At 51.1% G+C, this 11,163-nt stretch overlaps 2 protein-coding genes across 3 annotated transcripts; both read left to right on the top strand.

Annotated features, from left to right (window-relative positions):
- The first annotated feature begins 158 nt into the window (after positions 1–158).
- On the top strand, positions 159–4,412 carry znf207b (zinc finger protein 207, b). The gene is made up of 10 exons (XM_003971952.3): positions 159–199; positions 626–752; positions 866–1,004; positions 1,168–1,350; positions 1,469–1,535; positions 1,640–1,701; positions 1,823–1,962; positions 2,834–3,082; positions 3,363–3,519; positions 3,609–4,412. The coding sequence occupies exons 1-10, from the start codon at positions 159–161 to the stop codon at positions 3,755–3,757; spliced, it is 1,314 nt and encodes a 437-aa protein (XP_003972001.1). The 3' UTR covers positions 3,758–4,412.
- A 2,481-nt stretch (positions 4,413–6,893) lies between these two features.
- cd7al (cd7 antigen-like) lies at positions 6,894–11,132 on the top strand. 2 transcript variants are annotated; one of them, XM_011612356.2, is made up of 5 exons: positions 6,894–7,054; positions 7,234–7,587; positions 9,673–10,041; positions 10,445–10,545; positions 10,744–11,132. In XM_011612356.2, the coding sequence occupies exons 1-5, from the start codon at positions 7,003–7,005 to the stop codon at positions 10,927–10,929; spliced, it is 1,062 nt and encodes a 353-aa protein (XP_011610658.2). In that variant the 5' UTR covers positions 6,894–7,002; the 3' UTR covers positions 10,930–11,132. The 2 variants fall into 2 exon arrangements, with proteins under 2 accessions (XP_011610658.2, XP_011610657.2); XM_011612355.2 differs by having other exon boundaries at positions 9,670–10,041.
- Positions 11,133–11,163: the final 31 nt, after the last annotated feature.

Genomic DNA, 11,163 nt, shown 5'->3' with positions numbered 1-11,163 from the left:
GTGACGCGTAATTTCCGTTCACGCGAGACTTCCGGCGACTTCCTACAGCTAACCGCCATTTTTCGGCGTTGTCACGGGACTACAGAATGCTTCTGTTAAACAGATAATAAGTCCAGATTTTCTGCGTTGGTATAGTTGTCTTTCAGTATTCTATAAGGATGGGGCGAAAGAAGAAGAAGCAGATGAAGCCATGGTGCTGGTATCCTTTCCGGCGAATAAGAAACACCGACTTAGAAACGGGATGAGGCTCCGTGTTAGCTTAACAAAAGGAGGCCCGAGTAGCGTCTCTGCGGGTTTAACATAAGATCCAAAAGACTTGGTTCGTCGCGATTTATGTCTAGATATTATAGTGGTTTGTATCGGTTTTGTTTCTAGCACGTGTTATGAAGCGATATCTTTGTACGTGTGGAACGCTACACACGGTTTATAGGATGAATGAAGGAAATTATGTGGGGGGAACCGTTGCTATGCTAGCTGGCTAACCACATTGTCATGCGTTGACTAATGAGATTAATATTAATGACCAGACGGGAGTCTGAAAATGCGCATTTTTCGATCATCGGTACGTTTGCGACTTTATTCTGTCGTTTAGTGACCGTTATGTGTCCTTAATGACATGCGAAAGGTACTGCAATCGAGATTTCGACGATGAAAAGATTCTAATTCAGCATCAGAAGGCAAAGCATTTTAAATGCCACATTTGCCACAAGAAGTTATACACTGGCCCGGGTTTAGCTATTCACTGCATGCAGGTTGGTGGCTTTTCTTTCCCGTTCATTAATTCACCGTGTCTTATTCACGTGTTGCTTAGTAATGCCTCCATGACGTGGGCAATTAATATATATGCCCAAATCTGCATGTGTAGGTTCACAAAGAGACGATTGACAGTGTTCCAAATGCAATTCCGGGAAGAACAGACATCGAGCTGGAGATCTATGGCATGGAGGGGATTCCAGAGAAGGACATGCAGGACAGGCGGCGAACATTGGAGCAGAAATCTCAAGGTTGGTGTGTTGAAATAACCGCATGTCGAAGTCAATGCGGTGTGCGTGTTTGGCGTTTTCCTCTTTTTAAAAAAAAAAAAGGGTTTTCTTGGGGAACAAAGGAAATGTCCTTTCAGTTTTTGTTGGTAAACCTGATGGATTGACATTCTGTCTCTGATTTCAGAGAGTCAAAAGAAAAAGTCAAATCAGGACGATTCGGATGAGGAGGATGACGACGACGATGAAGCGGGCCCATCGACACAGCAGGGCGCGTCCGTCCAGGCCCAGGCGAGCTATGCAGCACCGATGGCCCAACTGGGGATTCCTCCCGTGGCTGGCGCACATGGGATGCACGGAGGATATCAGGGTAAGGGCCGGATCATTCCAAGGACGTGCATCGAAAACCAAGAATCCTCAAATAAAATGTCAACGCGTTTGCAGCTTCGTTGAATAAAGGACAAAAGCCGTGTGTTTTAACTTTACAGGGATGCCTCCGATGATGCCTGGTGTTCCTCCCATGATGCACGGCATGCCTCCTGGAATTCCACCAGGGTAAGAGCTGATCTTTATTGGATGGCAACTGTAATTTAAGGATACTTTTACGTTGGTGAAGCTCAAGAGTTTCCCCTCCAACTAAGACTCCTTGTCTTCTGCAGCATGATGCCAATGGGTGGAATGATGCCTCCCATGATGCCAGGAATGCCGGGAATACCCCCTGGTGAGTGTTTTTTAACTGGCGTGATCGTTTCACCTATTAGAAAGACTTTAAAGGTGGTCACCTTCTCCTTGTCCTGCATGTTTTAATTTTTGCAATAAAAATGGTGTGTGTCTGTATTTAGGAATGCCCCCCCACATGGTTCCAAGACCGGGAATGCCTCACATGGCTCCAGCTCCTGCCGCGGGAGCGTTGCCCAGCCGCCCCGCTGCCCCAGCGGCCCAGCCCGCCGTCACCAAACCGTTGTTTCCCAGTGCAGCGCAGGTGATCGCCACGTCCAACGCACAACACGCCGCATTCTCCCCTTTGTCCCCAGCCTCTGTAAACCTGTCTCTTATGTAACGGAGCTTCTGTAATTTGCGTGACTTATCTTTCTTCTTTCTTATGAACGCAGCATGTCTGACTGTCTTACACTGTGTTGCATCTTTCCAGCTCTTTCTGATTTCCCGTAACCTTGTCTTTCCTGCCCCTCTTTCAACTACTTCTTCAAGTGTTGGGTAGACGTGTACGTGCCAATGCTGTTATCTCCTTTTCACCACGCTGCAGATGGGCTCTGGTGTTAATAGCAGCACAGCAGCCGTTTCTTCTCCACCTGCAGACCTTCAGTCTGTCTCCTCCCCGCCTCCCTTTCCTAACACGTCACAAGTACGCTCACAGACAGGACTTTGACTTGGAATGTGGCAGCTGCATGTTGCTCATTTATTACCCGGCTGGTTACTGACAGTATTTGCTTTTGTAAGCATAAATATGCTTCAAAACGGGCCGTCAGTCCTTATTTTGGTACCGGAGGGTCATTTCCTCTGACCGCATCACCTTTTTGTCTGTGAGCTTTGTTACTGTGCATGTGCTTAACACAGAATGAGGCAGAATAGTTGTTTTTAAGCCAGATAATTTCATATATTCCCTCTCCTCGACCCCCTGGATGCATGAATTCTGCAGTAATTAGTCACCATTCTTGGAAGTCCGTCATGAATCTTCATTCTGACTACTAGTCACGTCTCAGAATTGAAGTTTCTCTCGCGCCAAAGTTGAGGCAGCTGTGCCGTCTTTATCGTCTGTGATGCAACTTCCCGCGCTTTCATCCACTTGTTCGGTCCGTTTTCTCACTGTACCGTGTGATTCTCTGTCTGCACAGGCCCAGCAGAGCACTTCAGGAGCTGCTGCTTCAAACTCCCACAGCACAGCCGCCTCTTCTGACCCTCCCAAAGCAACATTCCCAGCTTATACTCAGTCCTCTGTCTCTTCTTCCTCTTCTACTTCTGCTTCTAATTCCTCTAGCAGCCCTGTGGCTAAGCCCCCAGCCACAGTCACCAATAAACCTGCCACCCTCACCACCACGAGTGCAACTAGTAAGTTGATCCACCCTGATGAGGATATCTCACTGGTAAGTTGCTTGTGTTTTCTATTTTTACCTTTACACAGTAAGTAATTATTGCTGCATATAATAGTATATGTTGATAGGCTACGGCTATAATCTTAATTCTACGTATCCGGATGCAAACATATTTTCGCACGCATCCTTACGATTAGTCGTGTTTAGCAGCGTGAGATCAGGGCAGGATGACATTTGTATCCATTTGGAGTTGTTTGTTCGTGCACTGTAAGGGCAGTAATGGCGTTTCCTTGGTGTGAGTGTGCGCTTTGCTTTGTCGTTCTGCCATCAGGAAGAGATGAAGGCCCAGTTGCCCCGTTACCAACGTCTCATACCCCGGCCGGGTCAGGCCCATGTGGCTGCTCCCCCAGTGGCAGCTGTAGGCGGCATAATGCCCCCACAGCCAGGCCTGCCACAGCAGCAGCCTGGCATGAGGCACCCCATGCATGGTAGGACAACGCTTCTGCCCCCCCCCCCACCTCCCCGTTATAAGGAGTAAAACTCCTCCAGCATCACCCTGTTCTTGCTCTTGTTACAGGTCAGTATGGGGCCCCTCCTGCAGGCATGCCGAGCTACATGCCCGGAGGGATGCCTCCATATGGTCAGGGTCCTCCTATGGTGCCCTTCCAGGGAGGCACTCACATGGGCATGAGGCCGCCCGCCATGTCTCCAGCTGGACGCTACTGAAGCAGCAAAGCAGCCACCACATTAGGTTTGAGGTTAACACCTTTCTCTCCTTGTCCTTTTGCAAACCTAGCTGCAAGCAAAGAGCAGTCAGACCTGTGGTGGTGAAGACCAACATTTTTTGTTAGAACACGTGGACATTTAATGTAACTTCTATATTGGAAAAATAACCACCCAAGATCCCGAAGCTATGCTGTGTTCTTCTTTGATTACATGTGAGGATATTCTTTCCCCATAGGTTTCACTCAGGTTAATGGCAGTGTGTTAAAGTAATTCATATTTCTTTTGAAGCTGCTGAAGTTACATGAGCGTACCAACTCCTTACAAAGGCAAGTTTCTCTTGTAAACGTTTGTCTCTTTTTTTTTTTCTTTTTTTGTTTTTTTTTCCTTCTTTATTTTGGATGTTTGTTTTGGGTAGATTGAGGCCCTCACAGCACGCTTAGGTGCTGTTGGACTTGCGTCCCCAACTTTGGTTGGTGAGGGCCTCATTAAGGTAAATGATTCCACATGATTAGCGTAACACAGTCGTGACTCATCAGCCTCTAGCTTTATTCTTATTTCAGGTTTGTTTTTAATACTCCCCAGTCTAAAGGGTACCTGTATGCATCCTTTGTAATGTTTTATGGATCTGTTGTAATAAAATTTGTCTTGAAATCCATTGCTGGTTTGTCCTGACGTACATGGAGGTGAGTCCTGAAGGTTTGTACCGGTGTTGTGTTACTAAACATCTGACGCCAGCGCCACACCAGTCCGGCAAATCCGCCATCTTTTTGTCTCTGCGGAGCCCCAGTGGTCCTTAACTTTCTGTAAGACTGGACATTAACGTGTCCGACGGAACGCTTAATGTGCTTGTGTGCCACCAGCCCACTAACTCGGGAACCCCCCCCCCCCCCACATTTCGGCCTCAGAATCTGAGATTAACCGCAGATTTGAGCGTGGCCCCACTGGCACCGCTGGAGCCCTGCATTAGAATGGGATTTCCATCTCTAATATTTGTGAATTAAATCCTTGTGCGCATGATTAGGAGCCATTGTCCTGCTGAACTCGCCCGGATTGCGGTGGTGCAACAAATACATTAAGGTATTTAGTGTGGCAAGTTTTTATTTCCTCTGGCCGTGTCACTCACTGCTTTGTATGTGTCTTTGTCTGTAGCCCGTCAATATCAGCATAAAATCCCACTGAGCTGCCATGACAGGTCAGTTAAACCCAGTAAGTACCTGAACTTTGTTACAGTCTGGGTCTGTCCTTAAGACTGGATGTTAGGCCCTCTGATATGTCTGTTAAAGATCAGAACCAGCGTCTTGGTTTTGTCCCGTCTCGCCAAGTGGACAGACATGGGTAAGTCGTTGGGTTCCCAGCCTTGTGTCTTGGTGGGGGCGGGGGGGCGAGGAAAGAACTCCTTTTTATTTGTTTTCTGATGAATGAAACCTTCATGTGTGGAGTTAAGGTGCAGGAGGATCCACCAGGCTGTGGTCTCTTCAATATTCGCTCATTAAAATGGACCCCCCGTGGTTGAATGGTGCGGACGTGTCGGTGCATGGTTGTAGACGGCGCACACACACTCTCCCCCCCCCCCCCCCCCCCCCCCCCACTTGATTGCAGTCATGAGGATTTTTGACACCAATTGTGGAGAAATGCTGACTTTTTATGAAAGACTGGAAATATGAATGGCATCAGTTCTGGTGTTTGGGATCGAGGGCTGGGACGGTAGCATTTTTAAAGATTAACCCCAAACTGGTTTAGCAGAATAGGTTTGATCTGGTCTTTAATACCAGAATAGAACCCGCATTTCCTTTGTAGTCCACCAGGTGGTGCTGTCGCCTCAGTGGTTGAGAGCTCATTTAACGCATGGATGGGAACGAGTCCAAATCTAAACCATTTCGTCGTGTTCCACCAGGTGCTACCGCGGATCCTCTCCAATCATGGGTAGTTTGAGCATTTGACAGAATATGAGGGTTTATTTTGAGAGAATATGAGGGTTTATTTTGGGCTCCGCGTGTGAAAACGATCGAGGTTTCCGCCTTAAACAGCGAAGTGACTCGATGCCTCAAAACGAGTGAACTGTGCTAAAGTCATATATCAACTGTTGTATTTGTATTAAAGGAAATAAAACTTATCGAATGTTGACCTGGAGTGGCGTCATTTTTTTTTAAAGATTTTAATTTAAAATCTTAAAAGCTTCAGTTACGTTTCGCCTCGAATCACCTGAAATTCCTGCGTTGGTGGCGCCGCCTGCTGGTAAAGATGCAACATCACACCCGCAGCGAACAATAGGCGCATTATTAGGAATTTCCTCTTCAGATTTCCAACACAATTATTTACAATAAAGTTTGTAGGTGCATAAAAACTCTGAATCGGCCAATTTTAATTAAATACTGACTAGAACCATGTTCGTGACACTTTACTGTCTTAATCTGTTTTGTAATTTCACATTTGTTTTTCACTGTCGGAGATGTTTGACCTAAAAAACCCCGGAACCCCCCCCCCCCCCTTCAAACCCAACCCCACCGTAAATGGAAATCTGTGTGCACTTCTCGGAACCGGTTAAGGTGGTTAAGTGGCGAAATTCTTGCCACCTAGGCGTAACTCTTAGGTAAACTCATTTAATGAAAACACTCAGTCATGGAAATATGAAAAAAATGAATAAAAAAAAAACCGGATGTAAAATAAATGGCGCATTTTAATTGTTACAACGTCGGAAAGTTGCTGTTAAATGGTAAGTTTTAGAAACGAAGGTGGAATGTGTTCACCCCCCCCCCCCCCCCCCATCAAACAAAAATAAATAAATCAATCAAAAGGTTAGGGATTATTGCGTTATGTCAGAAATTAAGTAAAGGATGTTCTGTAAGGAAGCTGTAGCTAGTGACGCTCTCATCAGTCCATCCTTCCATGAGCAGAGACGGAATCTTCTCTGGGAAATGTTAAAGAGTGTTTCTCCGAGGGCACCGGCGCGATGACCTGCCCAGAGGAGCCGGAGCACATTGGCCGGGTCCAGAACCTTCTGACTGGGCTTTGCTGTTTTCCACGGCGCTGCAGCGGAGGTTGGTCCATCGCGCCTGTGGTTCAGCCGTCGCTTCCTCTTTGTCTGTCTTGAGGTTTTGAAGGTGGAGCTTCTCCGAGTTCCTCTTGGTTTCTCTTACAGTCACCCAACCTCTGCAGCTTTTGGATCATCTGCCTTGGCGCTGTCATGGTCGACCTCGCCGCCCTCCACAGGGACGTGAATTAGAACCTTTGTGACAGCGTCGGGGATGGCGGCCTTCTGGGGCCTGGTGTGTTTATGGGCTTTGGTCGTTACGCAAGGTGGGTTCGGTCGTCTCTGATTAGCACAATTGTGTAAAACCTTGTTTGTGGTGAAAAGATTTGGGTTTTGAAATGTCAGGTTTGGTGTCTCATTCAAAAGCTGAGGTTGACCTCTTGACCTTTAGCTTGTCTATGAGACGAGACAAGTCGGCGTAGCAACGTTTGTTATTTGGTTCCAGCTCGCGGTGACGTTCAGTTCCTGGAGCGGCGGGAGGGCGAGTCGGTGCTGCTGCCCTGCGCGTTGGAGCGGGGCGACTCGCCGCCCTTGGGCGTCTACCTGAAGCGGACCTGGCTGCGGCCCGGCGAGGTGATGTTCATGTACACCGGGACCGAGCTGAGCGCGACCACGGGGGGCGACAAGAAGCGCATCGGCGCCAGCGGAGACCCGAGCAGCCGCGCCGTCAACGTCAGCATCTCCCAGCTGAGGGTGGGCGACACCGACCGCTACCGCTGCGAGTTCGTGGTGGGGAACGCGGCCTCGGCGGACCTCCACCTGCCCGGAACCACCGACTTCTTCCTGCTCGTCACAGCTGGTGAGTTTCCAAAGCAGGTGCGCACGTTCCAGGACGCCGTGGGAGCGAAAATGCTTTAAAAGCTAGTGACCTCCAACTGGCTCCTCCCACTTCTGGTTGAGCAACGCCAGCGGACGTAAAAACGTAGTTTGATAAAACCACATTTATTAAAATGTTTGTTCTTTTGTTCAGTTTAGACAAAATAACTTCTGTCTGCGCTAAAGAATCAGAGAAGTTGCTACAATGATGTAACCCTTCCTTCCTTCCTTCCTTCCTTCCTTCCTTCCTTCCTTCCTTCCTTCCTTCCTTCCTTCCTTCCTTTCATCTGTCTGTCTGTCTGTCTGTCTGTCTGTCTGTCTGTCTGTCTGTCTGTCCGTCCGTCCGTCCGTCCGTCCGTCCTTACTTCTTTCTATCCATTCATCCTTCCTCCCTCCATCCATCCATCCTTCCTTCCCTTTTTCCTCCCGTCCTTCCTTCCATCCATCCTTCCTTCCATCCATCCATCCATCCATCCATCCTTCCTTCCCTTTTTCCTCCCGTCCTTCCTCTCTCCCGTCCTTCCTTCCCTCTCTCCTTCCTCCCGTCCTCCCTCCCTCCTGTCCTTCCTTCCTTCCGCCCTCCCTCCCTCTCTCCCATCCTTCCTTCCCTCTCTCCTTCCTCCCATCCTTCCTCCCTCCCGTCCTCCCTCTCTCCCATCCTTCCTCCCTCCCATCCTTCCTCCCTTCCTCTCTCCCGTCCTCCCTCCCTCCCGCCCTCTCTCCCATCCTTCCACCCTCCCATCCTTCCTCCCTCCCTCCCTCCCATCCTTCCACCCTCCCATCCTTCCTCCCTCCCTCCATCCTTCCTTCCTTCCATCCATCCATCCTTCCTTCCCTTTTTCCTCCCGTCCTTCCTTCCTTCCTTCCATCCATCCATCCATCCTTCCTTCCCTTTTTCCTCCCGTCCTTCCTCTCTCCCGTCCTTCCTTCCCTCTCTCCTTCCTCCCGTCCTCCCTCCCTCCCGTCCTTCCTTCCTTCCGCCCTCCCTCCCGTCCTTCCTTCCTCCCTCTCTCCCATCCTTCCACCCTCCCATCCTTCCTCCGTCCCTCCTGCCTCCCATCCTTCCTCCCTCCCTCTCTCCCGTCCTTCCTTCCACCCTCCCATCCTTCCTCCCTCCCTCCATCCTTCCTTCCTTCCATCCATCCATCCTTCCTTCCCTTTTTCCTCCCGTCCTTCCTTCCTTCCTCCATCCATCCATCCTTCCTTCCCCTTTTTCCTCCCGTCCTTCCTCTCTCCCGTCCTTCCTTCCCTCTCTCCTTCCTCCCGTCCTCCCTCCCTCCCGTCCTTCCTTCCTTCCGCCCTCCCTCCCGTCCTTCCTTCCTCCCTCTCTCCCATCCTTCCACCCTCCCATCCTTCCTCCGTCCCTCCTGCCTCCCATCCTTCCTCCCTCCCTCTCTCCCGTCCTTCCTTCCTTCCATCCATCCATCCATCCTTCCTTCCCTTTTTCCTCCCGTCCTTCCTCTCTCCCGTCCTTCCTTCCCTCTCTCCTTCCTCCCGTCCTCCCTCCCTCCCGTCCTTCCTTCCTTCCGCCCTCCCTCCCGTCCTTCCTTCCTCCCTCTCTCCCATCCTTCCACCCTCCCATCCTTCCTCCATCCCTCCTGCCTCCCATCCTTCCTCCCTCCCTCTCTCCCGTCCTTCCTTCCACCCTCCCATCCTTCCTCCCTCCCTCCATCCTTCCTTCCTTCCATCCATCCATCCTTCCTTCCCTTTTTCCTCCCGTCCTTCCTTCCTTCCATCCATCCATCCTTCCTTCCCTTTTTCCTCCCGTCCTTCCTCTCTCCCGTCCTTCCTTCCCTCTCTCCTTCCTCCCGTCCTCCCTCCCTCCCGTCCTTCCTTCCTTCCGCCCTCCCTCCCGTCCTTCCTCCCTCTCTCCCATCCTTCCACCCTCCCATCCTTCCTCCGTCCCTCCTGCCTCCCATCCTTCCTCCCTCCCCTCTCTCCCGTCCTTCCTTCCTTCCGCCCTCCCATCCTTCCTCCCTCCCTCCCATCCTTCCTTCCCTTTCTCCCATCCTTCCTCCCTTCCTCCCTCCCTCTCTCCCATCCTTCCTCCCTCCCTTCCTCCCAGGAGATGCCGGAGGGCCGCTGGATATAGATCTGGTTCAGGCGTGTGTCGGTGGCTCCGCCCTCATCCCCTGCCCCCCTCCTCACGGCGCCCGCGGGACCGTGGAAGGGGTGATTTTAAAGCGGCGAAGAGGCGACGCCGTGGAGGTGTTGTACGACTCAAAGCGTCACCCTGCCAGCACCTCTGCCCCCTCCCCGATCCCCAAGGAGAGGATCCAAGTGTTGTCGGCTCCAGGCCCGGCGGGCTTCACCCACAACCTGAGCCTGCAGCGGCTGCTGCCGCACGACGGCGGCCTGTACAGCTGCCAGACGCTGCACGCAGACGGGCCGGTGGGCGCCGGCCTGGGGACACGCGCCATCTTTGTGTCCGTGGAAGGTGGGAGGGGGGGGGCAGCAGGGACGGTGGTAGGGGGTGGGGGGGGTCGCAGTTATTAGTTTACAAAGTAATTCTAACGATGGGAAACGCTCCTCACGACAGCAGGAAACAGGTTTTGCATCATTTTTCTGCTATTGTGCACTTTTTGTTTTACTTCACTTTTGCACAATTTTCCTTTTGACTCAACACTCACCCCCCCCCCCCCCCCCTCCGAAATAATCTGCCCCCCCCCCCCCCCCCCAAATGATCTGCCCCTTTATGAATATTAGCGGGGATAAAGCATTCTTTTTTAAACAGACAATTTTTGATTCTTCTGAGAAGTACTGTGATTTCACCTCTGTGTGTGTGTGTGTGTGCGTGTGTGTGTGCGTGCGTGTGTGTGTGCGTGCGTGCGTCTTCGCAGGTCATTGCAGCTGCTCCGGGACTCCTGCTCTGCTCTACGCTCTTTCGGCTGTTGTCGTCTTCCTCTTCATCCTCCTCTGCCTCACAGTTGTGGTTTTTCAAGTAAGTGTTGTTGTTGGGGGGGCAGAGAGGAAATGAAACTGTTTTCACAGCAGCAGACCACAGAACCCACATTGGTTTCAGAACCAATTACCCGCCCCCGGCCGTCCGACACCTTTTATTTGCTTGTTTTCCGGCTGTAACAACCTCGACGTGATGGACGATCAGTAAATGTTGGGATCTTCTGTCGGTTCCCTTCAGACCAAGAGTCGCCGCAGCGTCCAAGTGAGCCGCCAGGCCCCCGTCTACGAGGAGATGGTCGGCATGCTGGGCACCACGCGGGGGCCGGGCCCCCGGGCCCCCGGGGAGACGGAGTACAAGAAGTCCTTTCCAGAAAACCACTATGAAACCCCCAGGGGGCGCCTCAGGAAGACCGACCAGGAATGAAACGCCCGGCTGTCAATCAAACCCTCAGCACCAGCTGGCAGAACCTCACGGGAGGTTGCGGGTTCGAATCCCGGCGGGTCGTCTCCCAAACAAAGACACTCATTACTTTTTAAGGTGCGACGGCTCAGAGTGGTTCTTAAGTGTAAATGTTCCCAAATGTTCCCAAGAAGCTCTCGCTTGTAAAATAAAACGACTTTTTCCGATTCCGCATGAAGGCATCGTGTGTGACAACAA

This window comes from Takifugu rubripes, chromosome 17, assembly GCF_901000725.2.
Source record: "Takifugu rubripes chromosome 17, fTakRub1.2, whole genome shotgun sequence".
Lineage (NCBI taxonomy): Eukaryota > Metazoa > Chordata > Actinopteri > Tetraodontiformes > Tetraodontidae > Takifugu > Takifugu rubripes.
Note: the sequence above shows the minus strand (reverse complement) of the source record. Positions and strands in the feature narration are given on the sequence as shown.